This window comes from Melanostigma gelatinosum, assembly GCF_949748355.1.
Source record: "Melanostigma gelatinosum genome assembly, chromosome: 10".
Taxonomy (NCBI): domain Eukaryota; kingdom Metazoa; phylum Chordata; class Actinopteri; order Perciformes; family Zoarcidae; genus Melanostigma; species Melanostigma gelatinosum.
The window spans coordinates 15,107,066-15,130,435 of record NC_136643.1 but is presented as its reverse complement, the minus strand read 5'-3'; the positions used below and the strand labels follow the sequence as shown (position 1 = coordinate 15,130,435).

Here is a 23,370-nt window from a genome sequence, read left to right as displayed (position 1 = left end):
GCTGCGTAACCAACTGGTCCCCGCTCGGCTTCCGTACCGAAGTAGAAAAAAAGGAAACTTATTACGGACCCTCCCTCCCTTCAGATGGATGTGCGCGCGGTCCAACAGCCCGCCCCCGCTGCCTCTAAACCCCACTCGTGCATTGAACGGGAGCTGCACGCGGCCAGCCAGTCACATTCAGCGGTTGCATTTCCGTTCATGTGTTAAAATTCCCATCATTGCCCCAGTGACATCCACGGAGAGCTCGTCCAATCACAGGGGCGCTCGAGGATGTGTATCCAGGAGGAGGAAAATGCACCGGATGCTGTTGCTATGGTAACACTGCTGCTGTCTCAAATTTGAGAATGACGAAAAAGATGTCAACAAAGATATTGAATTATTTATGAGCCTATTTATTGATCACCAGTACCAGTGCAGGCTGCATTACCAAGACATTACACCTATTTGTGGTCTGGAAAATCATTAAATGTAACTGTATTTATGGTCTATATACACATATATATATTCAATATAATTTCATTATTATTTTGAGAATATAATTGAAATGCTTTTCTTTGCCCGTGTACAGCACTTTGCCTTATTACCCAATGTGCTGTACAAACAAAGCTGCCTGAGACTCTCTTACAAGACAACTCTCAGACTCACTACCTGAAAGAAATAATTTATAAAACTAAATTATGGAACAGGTTTAAAAAAACAACAACGTACAGGCTTTAGTTTTAGTGACATAAATAAGTGCAAAATCAAACAACGGAGCTCAAAGCACAGCATTTAATTGACATTTATTTATTTGCAATATTAGATATTACACAATTTGGAATTTACAGGAGCAGAACTATCAACATGAAATGTTTAATTATACACAAATAAAATAATTTTCCCCAAGTAAGTTAAAAAAAAAGAAAAGAAGAAGAAGAAGAAGGGACAGTTTATATTCAGGACCGGTATATTTCACGGTGTGATGTAATCTAACGAGCACTGTAGCCGGTCCTATCAGGATAGTTTTGGGGGGTTTATTTTACAAACTGTCATTTTGGCTTCAAACTCAAAACTTGTGGAGCAATAATGTCACAGAAATGGATCAGTTAAATGTATTTTACTTATTAGACAATATAGAACTAATAATTACTAAACAAATACAAATTCAGGAGTAGATTAAAGATAAGGAAAAGTTCACAAAAAAGCATGTCCTTTCAGTCTGACGGTTGAGAAAGTGCTTAAGTCAGTCCGACCAAACATTCTTATACTGTCCACATCTCTCTGATCCAAATCTCAAACAACTTCCATGTGCAGGTGTATCCACGACATTCAAGCTTATTTGCCAAAAAGGTGAAACAAACATTCGGCTCTATGCCTTTTATTCGCAGGTAAAATAAATAAGGGAAAACATCTCATCGATCTAATAATAAACCTAAACTTTGAAAAGAGAATGAAGGTTCAAACAGCTGCTGTGAACCTTAAACTCCAGATCATCTGACCAGACTCTCTCGAGGGTGGATTATATGTCTGCTGCAAGATGTTAACATGCAGTGGTGCCCATATAAAACACAAAACTCAACATTTCAAAATATATTCTCATGCACTGGATCACTTACAGTGTGTCACCATGGCATTAAACCTATCCGACAGTACAAACTAATGTGTTTCTGTGAGGAGGAAAAATCATCTCAATCCCTTACAAACATTGTCTTTTTAATCACTGCAACTTCAGATCGCCTCAACAACACAATTAGATGACAAACTATTATTACACTATTATGAAAGTTACTTTTCTGTACATTAAAAAGCAATTCTATGGCCTTGCTCGGACAAAAGGCTGTTGTCCCTCTCAGGTGACAAGGCGGTGACAGGGACGAAACGTCTCGAGCTTCTCCGCGCTCCGACGTTCGATCCCCGGACACAAGACGGCTTATCGTAGGCTAACACAACAGATGGAGGCCCTTTGAGGAGCCTCCAGCAGAGCTAACGTCGCTTTAATAAATTACATTCATCATAAAATGGAAGAGATTACATTTTTAAAAGTGTTCCTTTTCTAATGTTGAACTATTAACATATGCAAGTATACTCCTTATATTCCAACTAATCATGTATGAAGGGAAGAAAAAGAAAAGTGAACAAATTAAACATTTTCTTGGTGGATTAAAGTACTCACACAACTTTTTCTTTAAAAAGAGAACGGTTGAAAAGACAGAACAGGGAACTAAAACTGTGTGTAGAAGAGAACGCAACATATACGAGTGATTTACATCTTTTTGTTTTTCCCCTCACCAGACACAATACCCAGTCTGTCTGCTGTCAGTTTCAAACAAAGCAGGGCCATTGCATAATGTGGTACCCACCAAACTTAACCTCCTTAAATTCTACTTTACTACATAAAGTATTTAGCCGTGCAGGAAGCACTTATCTTCTTAAACATGGATGAAATGAAGCTGGATGTTAACTCTCATACATAGCACACACACACACACAAACGTGAGCGTCGGTGAAAGTTAAATCGACTAATGCGCTGACAAAGCTTTCTGTCTTAACTGTGACTTAAGTAAGTGTGGATTTAATGAAGTGAGTTTTTTCACACAAAGCCTTTTTTAAATATGCACGGATATCCTCATCTGCACAATTCTTCAGGCACTTATAACATTCAAATATTACAGTACTGACAACTGATTGTAACATTAAGACTAACAGTTACACTACTCCTCCCCTTATACGATTACAGGAACTCTAGTTTGAATATAAATGGTGGTAATTTAACACCCGTTTCGTTTTAAGGGTAACTTCGATTGGCTGCGGAGGATCTTCCCAAAAACACATGTTCCGCTTCAGGAGCCGGTTTCACAGAGAAATGTGAGACCGGTGGTAATGTTAGGCCAGTCCGTACGCCGCAAATGTTGTCGAATTGAAGTCGGACAGTTTGCTTGTTTGTCTTTTTTTTTTATAATAAAGAGGATAAAATCGAAATGTTTGAATCATCGTTGCTTTACTGCCTTAAAAGGAAAAGTATCTGCAGCAAATGGATGATACAGTATTTAAATACTGTCTATGCAATGCAAAGGCACACCAGGAGGTGGAGCACTGATCCTGTTCTCTGAGGCTGACAGGGTGAACGAGACGGATGGACTAACGACAATCTAAAGGAAGCTATTTAGTTTGAAATAATTAAAGCTGGCACTAGATAAACAATCATTAATAAAAACAAGTTTACATTACACATTCAACAAAAGGAAAAATAAGTTGTTGCTCAATATCTTGAGGGTACAATTTAAACACTCTCATATAGGACTCCTTTTCACCTGGTTTTAACATGTATGCTTTATAGATTAGATCGGTCCTGCTCATCTTTTCCTCTTGTAATATTTACAAAATTATTATTATCTGTTTGTTTCCATATCACTTCATATTAAGGAGTTACTACTGTGTCTATACTGCCTGCTTTTTGTTTAATTTCCATGTGTTTCCTGGTTGGATTTGTCCAGAAAAGGTAACTTTTATGAATGAGGCTCTTATATGCAAACTGATTAAGAGGCTAAATGCACTTCTGAGCGTGTTTAGGAAATAGAAACCCGGATATTAAGCACGTTACTGAGGATGCATGGTAATGCGGGTGCAAAGGTGCGTGCATAAAATGATCTTCTGTGACACTCTTATAACACAGTATAATCCTAGTAATTGAGCTATGTAAATTTATTTACGTCTACAATGTTTTTCATCGGTGGCGTTATCGGCATGCAGCTAGTTGCAGGTTGTGTGTGGCGTTGACAGAATATTTACAGAGCAGTTGTTTGGCGTCTTTAACGGCAGCGACACGGCACAGGCTTCTGTTTCTGGTGGTTACTTGAGGATGATCTGTTCCAGGAGCAGAATACAGACCACTTAGTGGTGGCATTCAATGGAAATACACTTACCACATGTGTTTTTTGTTACATGACAAAAGTGCTCATCAAGCATCATCATTGTGATGGGAATACAACTGATAAAAATTCATTCTGAACCGCATATTAAGTAATGAAACAGGCGCTGAGATGGAGCAAAGCAAAACACGTGCAATAAAGAATAAATGCAGTATATTTTCAGATGGAAGACGAAAATACTGTGAGGACTGTCTGTCATCAGGGGAAGGGGTGAGAGGCAGTCTACAGGTAGGTGAAGCTGAACGATAAGCAATGCAAGCAAGGAAACTATTGATGAACTCCGGATTTAAAGATGAAGCACTTTATTCGGAGCTCGAGGATCTGTAGAAGAAGAGGAAAGAAGGAGCAAACCTGATTGGCTGGTGCTGGCGCGCTGGCTGCGTAGGGCACACTTGTGGCGTGAGAAGTTGCTGCAGAGACAGCAGCAGGCGAGGCACTGTACATCATGGGGACTTTTTCAGGAAGGGAACCATGAAAGCAATGAAAAGGGAGGGGGAGCATTATGGTAACCATAGCAATGTGTTTCCTCTCGCTTGCCAGGCAAATACAACATGACATCATCAGCAGCGGCGGAGGCGGCGGCAAGCCATCGTCGGGTTAAACCAGCAGGTGTGATCGCACAGCGCAGCGAGACAGCGGGGGAAAACGTAAGAGGGGAGCTGATAAGAGATAACATCTGTCCATAAAGAGACGTCAGAATCTACACCAAAGCCATCAGACATGTTTTAATGATGTGAAGCATTTTAGAGGAATCTAAGGGATGCTGATCATTTCCTGATCCATGGTGCGAGGTATCTCTACAACAAAATCCACCAAATGGCTAAAATTATTATATTGCTATTATTTTGTCGTACTGTTAGACTACCTGAAGGGATGTTTGAGAAAGGATTATTGATATTACAAGAAATAATATACCAGAAGAATTTATTATAAAACAAAAACAAAAATATTTGCAGAAAAAAAACGAATTCTCTCTGATGATATTAAAAGTGGTTTTAATGCCGTTCCTGCTTTCCTATACTGCAACAACAAACATTCCAGATGACTATGAAAGCTTCACATATATTCTACATTGATAATAATGAGACATACTTATATATTTGATAAATAAGGAGAGGACCTACCAATGCTGTTACCGGGACCCATGCAGAAGAGAGAACCTGTGTGGAAGAGAGAATACAATTTAGCGTGATCGACACATATCAATGACACCACATGAATACGTATTTGGTGAGGTTAGCGCACACATATAACACCCAGAGTGACCGATTTAAAAGATATGCAGATTAAATTCAGTAAAACACCACATCTTATTTCTTCAGGCGAGTCACAAGGAAAGGGTGAAGGATATTTGTGAGCAGTGCATCGAATATAAAAAGGAAAAAGCTCACCTGTCGGGTAAAACGTGGGCTGCTGCTGCAGCTGTGAGTTGGCCAGAGCCTGTTGGTAGTGCAAAAAGCTGGGGCTGAGCAGAGAGCTGGCCCAGCTGCTCTTCTCAAACGCTGGTCTCTTTGGTAGCGGTACGCTGTAGGGATAGGCCTGCGAGGAACCAAGAGACGAGACATGACACACCAACACTTCCTCTTCCCTCTCTTCAGCTACATTTGACTTAATATTTAGTGTTCATCTATAAAAAATATATATATGGAGAAAAAAAACGGCAAACAACTACACAATAAAGATGATTGTTATCACATTGCGGAAAAATCAGGCATGTTTTAGGATACAAATATGAATGGAATAACCAAAAAGATTTTAAACAATCTATCAAATTAAGCAGTTAAAGCTACTGATGATGACTGTGTACACAAAGACTATATGAAACTTGAAGAAGCTTTAAAATCACAATGACAAAAATGAAAATTATTACAGTACAATTAAATGCTACAACCAAAGCAAAAGGTGAAAATACCAGGTCTACAGTTGCCTCGAGGGATCGCTTCATTGCTTTGGCAGTCGACTGAGTCTTTTAATAGCAGGCAGCGAGCACATGATGGCAGTGGGCCAATGGGATTCAAGCGTTTAACATACAGGTAACAGCAAGCAGAGGTGCGTCATGGGGGACAGCATTGTGGATAGGTGAGAAGGGGAAAACAAAAACAAAATAATCTGAATGTAGTTTACAACATAAAACACAATATTCATGCACAGTAACCAAAATAACCAATTCAAAGGAACACACTAACTACAGACTCCTTCATTAGTAGCTCAACATGTACAGTTACTCAATAGCTTCGGTAACACACATTCACAATAACAGGGCACCGTCTTGTATACTTCTTATACTGTATATAGTATGATTGAGTTTAATCGTAATCAAAACACTACCACTTACATGATGCAATCACTGCGATATACACACTATATACTTCTGAATACATACACAGATTTTACAATATTTTCAGGAAAGGGATAACGATGTAATGCACAACAAGCACTGAACGTTTGGATTGTTAAATGAGAAATGATTTGGTTTTATGAGTAATAGCCAAAGGCAACAAAGCGATGTCATAACACACGGAATGCGGAGCTCCATTTGTCACACTAAGGTTTGTGTCGCCTCCTCCACTTGTGCTGTACTATATAATTGCCTCTGTGAGTTTAAAATGCCATCTAAATTTCATGCAACAACAACATAGTGTAAACGTAAGTAACCATAAAAGATGATGCTACTGGAATGTGACGTAGATGGTCTATGGAGGGCAGGGAAGCACATTTTACTGAAGCCACATGGCCGGGGAGAGACCTGAACATGAATTATCCTTTTGTATTTTAAGATAAAACTGAAACCAAACGAAGGGGAAACTGTCGAGTTGGTCGATAATATAGAACCGATGACTTTTGTGCCATTACGATGATTCATAATTTTATAGCACATTGTTCACTGTTTAATAAGCCGTGTCTCAGTTAACTGCAATGTAAAAAAATATGTAATGCTCCGAATTTGATTGACAGGCCTTTCACGACAATAACTTGACAACCACGAGTTCCCATTTATGACTACACATCAGGTGAACGTTAAGGGCTCACTCTGCCACTACATTACCTACATTAGAAATAATAGTAGTGCTCCACATTCAGTGATGTCATGGCAAACACAATTACACCAAAAACCTCCATTATTATTGGCAAAAATCAGGTGTGTTTTTTGTGTGCAAAGTGAATAAGGCTCAGTCTTACCATGCCTGCAGCTGCGGCCTGGGCTGCCACGGCTGCGTGATTGCCTTGCTGTTGACAGGATTTGATCTTGGCCTGCAAGTGCGCAGGCGGGTGGAAATACTTGCACTTCTCCCTGGAGCAGCGGCTCTTGATGTAGTCCATGCAAACGGTGACGGTGTTATCGGTGGTGTCGATCATCGGGCTGTCGCTGGGGTGAGCGAAGCGGCAATCCGTCTCCCCTCTTGCACAGGTTCCACGCTGAAACTCGCGGCACACCTGAGAGGAGCGATTAGAACAAGCGGCGAGCGTGAATGCCGCATTTCGGCATGTAGCCAGATTATGTCAACCCACAGAATGATGATTGTTTGTTTTTTGCCTTGTGGTGCATGACTACCTCTAGTTTGTCTGTACGATTCAGCTTCTGTGAGGGAGAAGAAGAAGAAGAGGAGGAGGAGGAGGAGCAGCTCTGGACTGTGACAGTAGGGCTCCCAGAAAGCAGAACTTGGCTGCTGGAGAGGTTGTCTGTTGGGATGAGGCTCATTCCGTGGCTCATAGGCGTCATGTATGAACCATAGCCAAGACCAGTGTTTGTACCCAGTCCCTGTGCAACATGAAATGTCGGCTATGAGGGAAAACGTGACATATTACAAGGGAGACGAGCACCATAACACAGGGAGACGTTCCTCCCTAAAGACTGTGAGGACCTTACCACGGACTGCAGGCTGGGTCCCGGCATCATGAGCTGCATCTGTTGGGCGAGCACGGCTGCCGCTGTCTTTTGCTGGATGAGGTTGTTGCGCCCGTTTATCTCCAACTGGGTTTTTAAGTGTGAAGGTGGGTGAAGATACTTGCAGTTTTCTCTTGAGCACCGGCCCTGTATTCAGGGAGAATAGAAAAGGCATGAAGAACACTTCGTAGCATTCCTCTAAATAATTGTGTTGTTTCCTATCATGAACTATTACAGATGTTCAGACAGGGCTGTAAGGAGCATGATGGTCCAATGGGAATGCATTAGTGATTTGCATTATATTTCAACAGTCTGGTTATTAAGCTCAAGTGTTACTATCCCATTTTAGACTTTAAAATTAGCCTACCAATATCATTCCCGTCAATCAAGCATCTGCATTAGCCTAATGAGAGGTTAGCCTCCCCCTGCCCCTTATATTCAAATCTAGTTAACTAATTTCATATAATTTGCATTTCTCCCGAGAGATTTATACAAATTACTTTCAGTGGATATCCATGTAGGTTGAACTGTCCACATTGTTTCATTAGTCTGGATATAGCTGAGAAAACGCAGCGGCGAGAGAAAGTATCCCCCCCCCCCCCTTAATGTTTTATTGTTGTATAAATTTTTAGTTTACGGTTGCTTGTTAGCATGAAATGAAAGTATGCCTTGAGTATTACACGAGGGAGCTCCATTGACGACTCTTTGTTTTTCCAGTACGTGATGAACGGGTATGCTCATTAGAAGTCTGAGAGTCGTGAGCGCTCGCCTCTGGAAACAGCTCAGGCTTGTGTATCAACAGGACTCTCACCTGCTTCAACGGAAGTCATGCGCTACTAGTTACAATAGCAAAGCATGTGCACAGTCTGTATAATAAGGTTAACTCTGTTAGGAGGCAATAAAATGCCTAAACTGAAAAGTAAGAGCCAACAACATTGGTTTGTGAGCACGACTTGGGCAGCTAGTTCTACGTGTCATTTCATAATAAGTAAAGGCTGAGGGTGAGCTACAGCTACTAAGTTAGCACCAGTTGACATTATACCAGTAGCAATGTTGGGAACAGACAAAAGCCTATTCACAAAGACATAAAGATTCATGTAACGTCATCACATGACTGCAACAACTGTGCGCTGACTTCTTATTTCCAACCTCGCAACAGACAGTAGGGATTCCACATCTCCATTGTGTAGAATTGTTCTATTGTTTATTTGCAAAAGTGCACAAACATTAAGTCCACAAGTTAATCTTAATATTTTGATCCAAACATTTTGAGAGCCACATTGAGGTCAAATCAATAAATGTTGTTTTTAGATGGCATAAAGTAGCTCATTTGTGGTAAAACCTTCGGTTCAGGCCCGACCAATGGAGCACAGAGAAGGCCAGACAGGCTGTGTATAAAGTGCCTCCAGTGAGGAGATAAGACGATGACTCAACAGGAGTATAATCCTGGGAGCAAAGCTGCATTGTGTGATGATAGTGAATGTGTGAGGCTGGATTAAGGCGCCTTGGTCTCATTGAAGGCAACCGAGCAAACAGGAGAATAAACTGTCTGTAGTCCAACATCTGACTGGTATCTTACTCTAGTTTTTTTTTGGGGAAAAGTGTCTCTTTGAATATGATGAAACAAACACCCTGACCCATGTCCTGTTTCTATCACTGTAGGTTTTGTAGACAGACAGGTTTCTAGATGGAACCTGCACCCAAAGAGCACTTTGATTAATCCCAAAAAATGAAGTTTTGATTTGCAATAATACAATAGAGAAAGCATTCACCCAGGGACAACAGGTAACAGCTTTCATTGGGTATAAGATAAGACATTTGCAAAGTATACAGTCATGTATATAGAGGCTGTGCAGTATTTCTTACCTTCAGTGAGTCAAAGCAGGCAACAACTCTCCCATTGTCAACTTGGCAGCTCTTCGGTGGATGAGCAAATTTGCATTCCTCATCACTGCGTGTACAGTTTCCTCGCTGGAACTGTCGACACACTTCCAGAGTTAGCCATTTTGTATCTCGTACTGAAGAAAGGTTCAACGCCATGACCGAAGGTTATAATCATAAATTAAAAATCTTTTAAGTGAATCTATTGGGCCTCATACACCAAAAAAAGCTGTAGGGTTGACTTTATGTGCAGAGTCCTGTTTTAAAACAAGCTGGCGAGTCCTCCATCAGCTGGAGCACAATGATCAGATGGCTGGCCAATCACTGACAGATCGCCCATCAAAAGGAAACAGGAAACACCGGAGACGTGTTGTTTCTTCTCTTGAAACATTCAAGAGTATACTCCACAAATGATGGTGGCCATAAATATCAGATAAGTGAGGGGGGATTTAATGAGTACGTGTCACTTTAGTCATACATTCTCAGGTCATTAGTATCTGTGGCTCTATTTCAGTGTTTTTAGGGGCTTGTTGTTGCTCAGAGTGGTGCTGGAGTCAATCAATGCAGACGGACCAACTTCAAGTCCAGGATGTGTTCTCGAAGGCACTTTTTGTTGGTGATCTGAAAGACAAAAAAGCGTGTATGTTACAGAATTTGTATCCAAACAAATAAATTACAATTATGGTGCAAATAGTCTACACGTTGGCGCGTTTAGAGCTACCGTAAACACTGATAACATCTCATGGGCTTTCTCCTATTCACGAGAGACTTCTTCAGCAGTGCACAGCAAAAAGCAGATTAGGTCACGCAATAACAAATGTGGTCTTTTTGTAATTAGTCAAGTTATATTTAGCTATGTCAGACTCCCAAGAGCCAAATAGTTGAAGTAATTTCCTAAACAGAAGTCATTCTCTGGTTCCGGCTCCTCAGATGGGAGCATGTGCTGCTTTTGGCTCTGTTTTATCACCGTTAACAGAGTCTTGTTGGTCCTCTTGGAGTTTGGGATATAGTGATGGACATTTTGTGGAATAAACAATTACTCAAGAAAATAATTGCGAGTTGCAGCTCCGAATGGACAAGACCTGACAAGTCAAACACCGACGGCGAACTGGGAGTAACAAAACGATACGAGCGGAATACGCTTTGAGAAGACAGCGGGCAGTCTTAAAATGTGTTGAACAAACTACCAAACTGAGGAGCAGTCAGCATCGTGGAAGCTATGGCTGCATACAGACTGACGATAGCACCGCATCAAAAGTCTGCCCAACAACTTCAAAAGGCTGTTTCCTTCTCGGTAACTTGGACACTTCTTCTCTGGTCTGGTTTTTGTTTCGTTTTTGTCTGCACAAACATCTCACGGTGAACATCGGGACGTTCTCCAGCCTAATGTTGCTAATGGTAGCTCCAGCCAGGCCTCTTCAATAACAATCAACAATGGTAACCATATTAGAAACACAATGCCACAGTTCTTGTGCTGATCAGGGATGTGTAGCTAGCTGGTGTCATGGTAATCAATAAATCAATAACAGCACAGAATGTAAACATGTTCAAAGCGCCAATCCACAGGGCCATAACATGAATGTTACACATATAGATTCAGGTCTTTCTCTCTGCTCACTTTAACCTTTTTTCAGTGTCACTCCCTGTTTGCTATTACTGTAGGAAGACACGAGTGCATGGAGCTAAATTGCTAGCATCAGATATGCTGACTCTTTGCCCACCAAAGCACAGAGAGAATAGGACACGCAAGATAAAGCTTGAACACACACCAGAACGGGACAGTCGGACCAGCACACTGGCTGGTAAAGCACACAGGAAGTTGCTGAGCAGGCAAAATAAGGTGGTTCATTCGTGAGCAGAATAAATACTTAAAAGAGTTGAGAGGTTTCTCCACTCGGAGCAAGTATCACGGTCTACACACATGTACAAAGAATCCAAAGGCACATATTCAAAATAAAAACCTGCTGTCGTTGACCCGGATCGTCTGCTATAGCAGCCGCTCAGCTTTACTGCATGCTATCCCACAGCATACTGCAGCAAATTCCTTTGGGCGCAAGTCAGGAAACAGAGCAAGAAAACCTACCTCCCTCACTTCATGGAGCACTAAAGTACTTCTTTCCCGGACCGAGGATTTAGGTTAGGTATCAAACTTTTGAGCAGCTAACTTGTTTGTATAGTGACCGTAATAACAGCTTTCAACCCCCTCTCTGTTCCACAGATTCAGTGACCAAAGATTTCCTCTTCACAACAGTAAAAATTTGCCTGTCCAACTCTGGCTGAAACATTTCCAGCCACCCCCCCCTTCCTGTCTGGGTGCCAACCCTCCGGGAAGATCCTCCCAGTCAGAATTCGGCCAATAGAAAACCAGGAGCCGATGCACTGTTTGTTCACAGCTTGGAGCAAGGCACTGCTGGCAGTTGACCCTTTATTGAATCAAATGTAATGAGTTAGGAAGAGAGCGAGTTCAACAATTATAGTATCGGCGCAATAAATGATGTACCTACACTATACAAACCTTTTGCCTAAATGAGACAGATGTACAGAGATGTACAGAGCACGTAGCAAATCAATGTACTGTATGCCCTTTACACAGTGCCCTGCAAGTAAATTAATAATATGTATGTAATATACGCCTATGTCATAAGCTCCATTTTGCATTACTTGCCAGTCAATCATAGCTCCACAAAACTGTCTCAGTATGTTTCTGTTACATTTTGTACCACTCCCGAATAAGACAAGTTTTCAACTCGATTTCAATATTGAAATCAGAGTATGTCCACGTTTATTTATGGGTTATTTTACTGAAGAAAGTTCTCCATCATTATATTTACTGTTGTACCATCATTTCACTTCTAAAGTATGCAATATAACACATATTAAATGCCATTTCTCATGCAATATAACTTACCCACATACAAAATATGGTAATAATACTGTATTTAATATCACACTTTTGTGTAGCATCTTCATGCACAAAAATTCTGCAAACCTCCCTTAATAACACGGTGTTGATCCAAGATCATACACCTAGATTTTGGAAAGATGCATACATAATTCTTTCACTTGTGAAATCCAGAATGACAAATCCAAGATGACAAGCTAAAGTGGTTTCACTAAATTTAGTAGAGATTAACCTCGTGTTGTATAAATTGTATTTTTCTTGGTGATTTTTCTTAAATTTTTGAACATGAGGCAACTTCTAATGTGTAACGTTATCTCTGTGTATGTCTGACACATGCTGCCATATTCAATCCACTTGGAGGCGGGTATATGCACATGTTAACACATTTTGTGCGATTGTAATGCTATTTAAAGCCTTTAGAAACTTTAAATCGCTTGTGTGGGGTTGTTGTCCACATTTGATTTGGAAGAGGAAACGTGAAATTGTGTTGTCTGACAATGGATGCCCGCCCATACCACGTTACTGTATATACACTGTACAGATAACGTTATGTCTCTCAATTAACAGACAGCAGAAAATACAACACTCCAATGACTGTCGTTACCTGGCATCATCGTCTGCAAACGTCGTGTACTGCATGTTAACTCTGATATGCATTCTCATCCTCGGCTACTTTAGCTAGCTCATCACAAACACTTAGCCAGCTAGCAAGCTAAAGACACCGCTGTCACGGGGCTAAATGGTATAACGAACGTTAACATTAGCATTGACGTTTATTAGCTTACGTTAGCCGCACTGTTAGCCGAGGAGTGCACCTGCTTACCTCATCATCACGGATGAACCGCTTTCCCAGAAGGAAACAGCAATCACGCACCAGCTCGGACAGTCAACATTAACGAAAACAAGATGTCAACTGCTCCCGGAATGTCTGTTCAACCACCCAATTAACGTGTTGCTCTGTTCATAGAATCGCAGCTTGTTATTTCGACCTCGTTTCTTCTTTACTTTACTGTAGCACTGCACAGATTTAAGCTAAGCAACAAGCTTTTGACAGCTTACTGTACGTTCGTCAGTCTAATATGATGACGGTGCTTCCCGGGGGTGAGCTGAGAGGCATATAGGTTATCGACAATTAAATATACACCGTTTAAAATACAAGACATCAAACAAAATGTAACACTAAAATCTAAATGTATTGGGTTAAGTTTAACGTAGTCATCTTTTGGCGAAAGTAGACCATTCTATAACTTAGTATCCCCTATCATCCCCCCCTACGACAGGAAAGTGGTACGATCCACACGAATGCCAGTCGACTGAAAGGGCAAGGGTTTGCTTGTTACCAAGGGAACAGCACAAAAAAAACTTGAGTTTTTGTGCTGTTTTTGTGAGAAAACACGCTTTAATACAATTATCTAAAAAATAAGTATATTAATATGAATTTGATAATAGTGTGGTGTAAATATTGTTCCCTATAATTTGTATTAATCACTGATGAAGTAGCCCATCCTGAAGAGTTGTGTATAGAAATGATTTGTATGAGAAATAATGACAATGAAAGGCTTGTTATAAGAGTTGTACTGAAAAACCTGTGACTTGTATAATCCGTGTAAGAAGCCCAGCTTTATTGGTCTGCTCAAGGTCAAATAAGATGGATGCTAACACAGATAAGATCAGTCAGGGCGCGTGAGAGAATTCTCTACTACCTCTAATAACAGATTCCTCCAATAATAATCTATGTCAGCGCCACATTCTGTCTTATCTGTTTAGTGCTAGACTTTACAAAGCGTGCGCCCCTTATGGCTATTTTTTCTTTATACAATAGGCCGAAAGTATGGAGAGCACCCCCTTGTTTTCAGTAGATTTACACTGGTACTATATGTGAGTGTGAACCATTCGTCTGAACAGAAAAAGATCAGCAGCCTGTCATTTTACAGTGTGACAGTGACGGTCATGCTCCACATAATTGGCAATAGCAGTCTTTTAATTAATCAATGTCATTTAGCATATTCATTTTTTACTTCAAAAATGACCTTTGTGTGTGGCGAATGTAACATTTTACCCATATTTATTTTGCTCATGCAAAACACACATACGATCACACCAGTTGTGACTAATTGATTGATTGCTTTATTTTTATTTTTCTCCTGGCTTCTTGAAGCAGCAGATGAGCTTATTATCATTAATCTGACCTGTCAGACTGACAAATCCCCTCAGGAAACTGGAGATGTGGCATCAAGTTCCACAGGGAAATGTCACCATATTGCTCCCTTTGAGGAAAACATCACTGTCACTCAGATGACTCAGATATAATTACAAAGAGAATGCAGCAATCCCTGCTTTCATTTATTTTACCGCTATACCCTGTTTGTTGTTCACATTTCCTGTTATTTACACGCAATGAGTACATCACTGTACATCACATTCTGAGTGCACTACAAAATGTAGCTGTGCATTGTGGGTAAACAAGCATATACCTTCAACATAAACTGCTGTTCATCACTCAGTCAACCTGCTGAACTTAAAATGGTACTTACTTGAGAAGTCAATACCTGAAAAGATGGGGAAAATACTTCATGTACTTTTGATGTACTTATTGTCACGACACTACAGACACACACAATGTAAAGCATTTGGTCGCATTGTACACTTGCAGCTCATTTAATTGTGAGGAGCAACATTCCCATCTCGTGGTAAAAACTGTAAAGGAAGAAAAGCTGAACTGATGGTTGTGTTTGAGGATAAGAGACATTTCTTCTTCCATTTATTATTGATGGGAAAAAAAATGTCACAAGGAAAACTGGGGGTTTCTTGAGTGTTTATAGGAATTAACAGCCAGTAGAATAATCAGGGGACACAAGATGAGCAGCGATTCAGTTATACGGCCTGTAGATGTCAGTCTTCTCTAAAATATATTTTCACAAATTGACAAACCTAGAGACTCAACAGGGGGGTCGCTGGTCCAGAAACCCAACAGTGAGGTGTTAGTTTTGTGATGCAAGCTGTAGCCCATCCTCTGCTGACTGAGGTTGTGCATTGTGGGTAAATAAATGACCTGCATGTTAAAATGAGGATCGATATCAATAGTCAGACTCGTGCTTGTACTGTTCTCTGATCTGACAATATCTACAAGCTCAGCCTGGTCCAGATCAACCCAATTCATGTGAATATGAACTTTAAACAAAGGCAAAGTTGGTCTTTTTTTTCTATAACATTATTGTAATTCTAAGATCATTTTACAGTAGATCTGATCTTGGTTCTTTGTGAGCTGTTTTATTTTGATTGTTATTGAACAAAACAAAGCACAGTTCTTGTTTTGTTCCCCCCTCTGAATAAAGTGTTAAATGTAATCGCTGTTCATAAGGATGTTCATTCTAAATGTTTTCACATCAGTATCAGGTATCGCATTTATCGCAACAAATAATACAGTCATACCATCTGGGTGGAAATGATTTGCTGCAGCCACTAGCTGAAACGCTGAGTCAGCCATACAGTACAACCTGGAGGGAAGCAGTCTCTGTATGTCAGTATACAGAGTGATAATGTGAAGTGTGCTTTGGAAAACACCAAGTTTAACTCGATATGTCACTTTGCTTTAATGGTGAATGGGAATGTATTTTTCTGGCAATATTCTTGCACTTCCCAATCAGATCCTAATCCTAAACTTCCTAACAAAATCAGTGATCTAATAACAATAAAATAATACATTTATTACATTTCACGCTGCTTTTCCGGGAGCCAGTTATCAGTAAATCGCTACAGTAAATCTGTGATGTTATCACTGTATCTGCAGATATATTCTTCAATTGTCATCTGGCCCATAAGTAATGCTGCTCCTGCTTATTTGAGTTGAAATCAATTTAAATAAGAGAAAATATAACGCCGGTGAGGGAAGCACTGGATGTGCTCATCTTTAATTAGGCCTGATAACAGCACCAGACACCTGCTTACCTTGTTATTCCTTCACATCGGAAGAGATGATCAGATGAATATGCACTCAGTAATTGTGCGGCGCCGGCTATTTGTGAGTCTGAACATTTGTTCTGTGTAACCCCTTCTTGATCTTTTGCCAAAGATGTCAGCAAAGGAGTCTTGCAGGTGGTTCTGTCTACATCAGAAGACAACGTTCCATATTTGTTGACTGACACTATTACAGTAAATTACAGTCAACATAATAAAGGAATAAATATCTATGCAACATCACATATGGGCTAAAACATAGTTGAACTGTAAATATCTCACGCCCTACTAGGACCTTAAAGTTGCTTTCTTGGGTTTCTTTCTCTTTTGGAAGACAGACCTTGCAAAACACCCACAAACATATATTCATCGGTGGTAGATATCGAGCTTGAGAATATAAAACCGACACACACTACAATGTCATGGCCATTCGATGCATTTATTTCAGATATCTTAAGCAGAAGTCACTCGTTTTTTTTTCAGTTCTGAAAAAAATGGCAGATTAAATATTACACGCCAAAAGGATTTTAGACTGTTTCATTTCATCACAAGACTTTAAACATGTACATAGAAATTCTTACACTAAGAAAAAGCTCTCTTCCATTCCAACTGAGGTGTTGGTAGTACTGGTATTTTTATTGAGCAACGATTGAAATTATATAAAGAAACAAATAAATACAGAGAAATCTGACTCTCAGAGATATGAAGTGGCAGTACAAGTTCATTAAAATGCTCCTAACAAAGAGGCATGTCACACTTTTTCTGGGAATGTCAGACGCCCCCCCCCCCCCCCCCCCCCCCCATCACTTTATTTACACCATAGTATGAGAGTTTTCACTTTTACAATTTGAAAATTGGGGGAAAGTCTTTTTGGACATCATTTGGTGAAAACAAATATTAAGACGTTACAGAAACAAGCCTGAAAATGTCTATCTACATATGTAGTTGATTATGCTAAGGCAATGGATGCACAGTCAATTAATTGAATTGGTCTTCCTCTCTTTTTGGCACCGAACTACATCAACACCATTCAATGTAGGAACTTCATTTTCTCTGTTCAAAATGTTCAGCTCATTGAGGACATTATCGCAAGTACATGTTTTTGGTTTGAAAAAAATAAGTATTTTTGTGAATTCTTACCTCATTCAAATGAATGGACAGATCGTGGGACGTGGCATGCAGACTGGGGTTCAGGTGTTAAACTCTAAAATGACTCTTCAACATCCTTACTCTTTTGCACTTTTCATACATGTTTTTCTTTCATCGAAAATGTAGAAAAATGTGCGGTCTTTGAAACAATGCAACTCTCTGAGCGAACAGACCTCAACAGTGTGCGCTGTGAGCCTCAAAGTGACAGGAGTGCCATCCATCTGGCCCATTGACTGCAAAGTTAAACTGAGGGGACTTTTCTTAGCTCGCGCTGCTTCCCCACATACGTCCTACTTCCCAACACATATTTTTACAACAGCGCGTTGAGCAGAGTCCACTCTCTTTCCAAATGTAAAAATCTAGAGACATGAATTACACATTTCTCTATGAAATGAACCGTCTGACACAAGAATCACTCAGCAGTTGCCATTTCCAAGCCAACCGTTAATTGCAGGTGGGAGGGGAGGGGAGGGGAAATGTGCTAATTAGAGTTATTTCTGGATCTCTGTGGTGTCACAGTAGCTTTATTACACCTAAACGCTTTCATTTTTTAAACAATTTTGCTTCCTTTCGTTGCTCTGCCTCTCCGGATGAATCGCTGTGAGGGATCAGTCTGTGTACTGTACCTCACAGGACGCTTTAAGGCAGCGCAACACATGTGTTTATGATGACAACACACGGACACATGATAATAGACACAAATAGACACACCTCAGGGTCTTTGCAGCCAGCCAGACACACACACACACACACACATAATATATATATATATGTGTATATATAATCATTCTTGGGTATATAGCACATTTACAACAAGTGTTTCATTAATAGCTGCACAGCACCTCTACTGCTCATGCGGTGCTCGTGCCATCTGTCACCGGGGAACATTGCAATTCCTACAGCTTGTCACACAGCAGTGCTGCATGTTGGGTTATTAAAAGAAATTTCCAGAATAAACGTCCTTTTGGCAATTATCATTTTCAAAAGAAATCCTTCTGGTGTAATAGCTATAAAAATCAAGTGATAATACCATTTCATTTCTATAAATCATCATTCATTTGGTTATTTACACATGTGCTTTCCTTCTATGACAGGTCGAAATGCCTTTACTGAAAAAGGCCTGTGTAAAAACACAAAAGTAATTATCCTGCATTCACGTTTACTAAAAGGTCCCTGAAACATATTATTAATCACCTTATTACTATGAGCAATGGGGTCCGACACTCAATTCATTTCACTTAGGATTCTGAATGTAATTGACGAATTGAATTACTTGCACGGTGCGTTTATTCAATGATGTATTAGTATTTGAAGTTACTGGAATCCGATAAAAGCAAGACCCAAACAGCGCGGCTGGAGCAGATTAGAGTTTTTGGTGATTTATTCCACCAAAAAATATTTTGGTATTTAGTCATACATATTTAATGTTATCTGGCATAATTTAGCATTAAGCAGAATATATACAATTTATTTTATACAAGTGGATTATTGTTAATGATCAACATTAGTCATGTTGCATGTATTTGCAATGTAACTGGCAACTATAGCTGTGAAATGAATGCAGTGGAGTTTAAAGGGCCTTTGGAAGGTATAAAGTAGAATCAAATGGAGACAAAAATAATCCAAAATGACCCTTTATAATTTGCCATGACATCTTTAAAATGATTTGTCCTTTTCACTGCTACAGCACAAACTTGATGAATTCAGTTATACATTCTACACAAAAACGATTCAATATTCAAAGCTGTAGCTCCTCTTGAAACACTTGAAGTTGTATCAATGTGCTATACACCTAGTCCTTGTTCTCATCCAGCCATCCACACACTCACTGAACTCAGACTAAGTGCATCCGTACTGACAAGTGCACCAATACAACTCTTGACAGCTTAAACCTGCATTCATTCAACACATTCACCGCACCAGCTCGATGAATCATTCAAACAAGACGACACACGGGCGATTCTTTGAGATGAAATAACAAACTGTGCCCTCTGAGGTATTTTAGAAGTAACTGCAATCACAGAAGAAATGAGAAATGACTGTTAGAATAGTAGCAGCAGTACCACTTCAGTGTTGACATTTAGTAAACATTTAATTTGATCAGCAGGGATTTTGAGTGAATGAGAGACAAGAGGCATGAAAAGCATCACTGAAGCCTATTTAAGCAGATGAAAAACAAGCCCTCTTTCATCTTCACGTGTCGCCACGCTGATTGGATGTGAAGGACTGGAAACTACCGGGCCAAAAATAAATGACAGACATGTTTTTTTCTACCTGCTTTGAGGCTGGTGTTTTGTTGGCTGGTGCTCTGCTGGCATTAAAGCGCTCTCGCTGCCCACAGTGCAGTTGCCGTCAGCTCTACCAACATGTAAAAGCAGCCAGTGTGACGGGGAGGGGCGTGGGAGCTGAATGCTGATCATCTCATCCACAGTCAGGCCACACTGACGCATTTCATCACCTGTACTATTTACCAACCTTTTTTACCTCCGCAACCCACTACTTCAAAAATGAATTGCTCACAAAATATGCTTTTCTCATCACAGAGAACTTGTCGCCCTTTTTTCCATGTAAAGAAAAGAAAGAAAAGTTATATATTTTGCACAGCACGATGCACTCTTTGTGGCCGTGCGATTGGCTTTTTGTGTGTACATGTTATCTTTGGGAGACATGTTGAAAGTCTGCAAAGTATTGCATTTCAGAAATTAATATATACTGGACTGTAACCGTCACACCATCAAATAGTCGTCTGTAATTTGGTTTAAAACATGCATGCGTACAGCATGGTCTGCAGAGAGGGTTTCATTCTCATTGAATTCAATTTGTCTCATTGACTTTGGCTTTCGGTACAGTGCAGCTTTCGGAAATCGCTCTCCCAAATTGCACTATAATGTTAACGTGTGACATGCAACCACCAGTTCCTCGACAACTACATCATTCAAATGGTTCTCTACCAGTTGCAACAAAAGGCTTCAATGACGTTCATCGCTTCTGCTTTGAATGTCAAAATTAAAAGCAATGCAGTCTTTTGATTTTTTCGTCTTCTTTCACCTCAGTTTGCTGTCTTATTCCGCCAACGAGAAATAACCAAGGCCAAAATTAAATGACGAAGAAAAAAATGTATAAACAGCATTTAAAGATTTAAGACACCAAAGGGCACTCCAAGGCAGAGCTGCTGTGAGACTCGCAGACTTGGCAGTTTTCACAAAGAAACAGCAGAGCACTCGGATCACACTGAAGCTGAGAGACGGACGGATGCAGGAGACAGATTAATGGTGAGGCAGAAAGAGAGAGACGAGGGATGTGCCAGAGAGAGAGAGTCAAAGGTTTGAATCAAGTCTGTGAGGGATCTCTCTCTTGCTCCTCTCTCTGAAGACCAGAGCCTCACCAACGGGCCACTTGGCTTGTGTAGTCCTCAGTGGTGGCGGGGAAGTCCCCCTCACCCCCTTTCTCCAGCCCTCCTCCATTTCCTCCCCCTCTGTGTTTGGGCGACCACGGCCTGCCCTGCTCTTTTTGCTCCCTCAGCCAACGCCTCTCCTCGCGCCTCTTCAAGCGCACCTCCTGGTGCTCCCTCTGGCGGGTGAACTGGAAACGCTGGAGGAACAGGTCCTTCGCGTACTCGTACAGCTGCACGTCCAAATAGTTGAGCTCCTCGATGCGTCGGCGCACGGGCTCGCTCAGGTCCACGTTGGCAGCTCGCGTGCTGTTGATCTGCGTGAAAGCGGCGATGAAGCGCAGGCTGAACGTCCGCTCGAACAGGTACTGCGTCTTGCGTTGAAACTCGGTTAGGCCGTAGAAAGCCATGTTCTTCAGGTTGCTCATGGCGCTGCTCAGGAGGATGTGGTTACGCTGGCTCTCGTTCATAGAGGACAGGTTGTAGCAGCCCACCAGGCTCAGGTCAGCCAGCATGCGGACCTGCCGGTTGTTGGCGAGGTTGGACGGGCAGTTCATGAAGTCTATCAGGGTAACACCGGACCAGTCGTCCCCATTGTAGCAGGTGGGCAGCTCGTCCTGGGTGGGCGAGCGTCCGTCGCACATATGGAGGGCGGTCTTCCACGTGGCCCCGCGCTGGACGTGTTTCCACTCGCTCAGGTAGCGGGAGACTGGGTCTCGCAGCATGGTGATGTAGTAGAAGTTCCTGCAGCCAAAACAAACACAGTTAGAGAGCTGTGGGCACGTCACAGAATTGAACCAGAAGCGTTTCCATTCTACAGATTTCTTCCACCTGTCAACATGGAGAATAATTGGGAATCAAGACATATTGGGAATCCATAGACACACAGAAAGTGAGTCAAACTGACCCGACTAAATCCAAAACATGTCACTGTTTCAAAATAACGAGGTTTCAGCAAAGGTGCCTTCAATTTGTTGCACTTTTGTCCCCCAATCACAGCGGTCAGAGTAGAAAACACTTTCAGCATTTTGGTGGTCATGTCTTTTTTTAAACAAAGTGTGTCCTCAATCATTTCAAAAGGACAGTCACTGAATGAGGACGCGTAATAGATATAGAATACATTGAAATAGATTGATATGTTTTTGGCAGTGTCAACAAAGGGACATTCAAAGAGAGTAACATTGTTAAGTAAAAGAAAGTAAAATGTTTGGTTGAGCGCTTTTCACAACCAAAAATCACAAAGTGCTTAACACAAAAAAACTAAAAAGCAAAATGTCAAATATTGCGGCATGGGTACAATCACATTTGATTAGTTGGTATTTGGCTTGAGAGTGACAGCCCACACACAGGGGGCTTCAGCTGCCCTTAATGCCGAGGTTGAAGACCTCTAAGGAGATCCGCTCTGCTGAACCGCAGGTATGTCAAAGTGCACTCTGATGGAAAACAAATATTGGACAGGTGTTGGCCAGGTAAACCTTTCCTAAGGTGATGTCCTGTGAGTGCACGGTGAATATTTAATGACGTAGCCCCCCTCCCCAGAGAACAGTGAGGGCAGATAAAGTGGAGTGTGGCGCTGGGATTTCACACTGACTCCAAAGCTGCTCTCGGTGCTGCTTCACTTCTTTCGAACACAGCACACATCCACACAGTCTCTGTCCCAGGAGTGGAACTGAAAGAGCTGCACAAACCCTCTCCTGTGCTTACACTTTCTTGTCCTTCAGGGTTGGATTCACACTGGAACGTGTTGCCCAAATATTCATACAGGTTATCTTTGAGGGGGGCTATACTGTTTGCTTGGACTGTAATGCGTTTCTTTTCACAACTACTTATTATGTTATTGTCCTTACCAGTTCTGCTAAATCAGCTCTAACACTGAGGTTACATCATGGCCATTATCAGAGTCCGAGTCTGCTTCAGGAGTCTGTTCTCGAGCTGAAACAATTACACTGTTGATTTAATCGCCAACCTTTCGGATAATGGATGAATTCTTCTTCCAAACATTCTCTCTTTCTATCTCCTCCAACATGAGGATTCCACGCTTATTATTGTTGTATATTGTTTTCACCTTACCCCGCCAGATGGCTTGTTACACAGAACCATTTGAAACTGTTTGATAACGGGCAGGTGATCGGATCTGTCGATCAAACTCCTGCCAAAGTCAGTCAGGAGAAGAGCAAATACATCTTTCCATCGAGAAACGCTTTCAGTTCTATTCTTTGCTCTCCTTTCATTGAAGAAATATTCTCCAGTTCTGATATAACCAGTGTTATTGCAGCATATAGGCTAACCTCAAGCC

The 23,370-nt window shown here is 41.0% G+C and overlaps 2 protein-coding genes across 3 annotated transcripts in view; both read right to left on the bottom strand.

Moving 5' to 3' along the window:
• Positions 1 to 770: 770 nt before the first annotated feature.
• Positions 771 to 13,622, bottom strand: LOC306783656 (muscleblind-like protein 2a). 2 transcript variants are annotated; one of them, XM_079277386.1, is made up of 10 exons: positions 13,401 to 13,622; positions 9,661 to 10,296; positions 7,777 to 7,941; positions 7,462 to 7,689; positions 7,089 to 7,343; positions 5,821 to 5,874; positions 5,300 to 5,447; positions 5,033 to 5,068; positions 4,260 to 4,360; positions 771 to 3,843 (listed from the first exon to the last, which is right to left on the bottom strand). In XM_079277386.1, the coding sequence occupies exons 2-10, from the start codon at positions 9,832 to 9,834 to the stop codon at positions 3,829 to 3,831; spliced, it is 1,176 nt and encodes a 391-aa protein (XP_079133512.1). In that variant the 5' UTR covers positions 9,835 to 10,296; positions 13,401 to 13,622; the 3' UTR covers positions 771 to 3,828. The 2 variants fall into 2 exon arrangements, with proteins under 2 accessions (XP_079133512.1, XP_079133513.1); XM_079277387.1 differs by lacking the exon at positions 5,821 to 5,874.
• A 7,442-nt stretch (positions 13,623 to 21,064) lies between these two features.
• Positions 21,065 to 23,370, bottom strand: part of hs6st3b (heparan sulfate 6-O-sulfotransferase 3b) — a gene marked incomplete at both ends in the record, with an annotated part of 50,002 nt that continues 47,696 nt past the window's right edge. The window contains one exon of the mRNA XM_079276487.1: positions 21,065 to 21,818. Within this exon, the coding sequence (XP_079132613.1) occupies positions 21,065 to 21,818 (754 nt within the window). The remainder of the gene's footprint in view (positions 21,819 to 23,370) is intronic.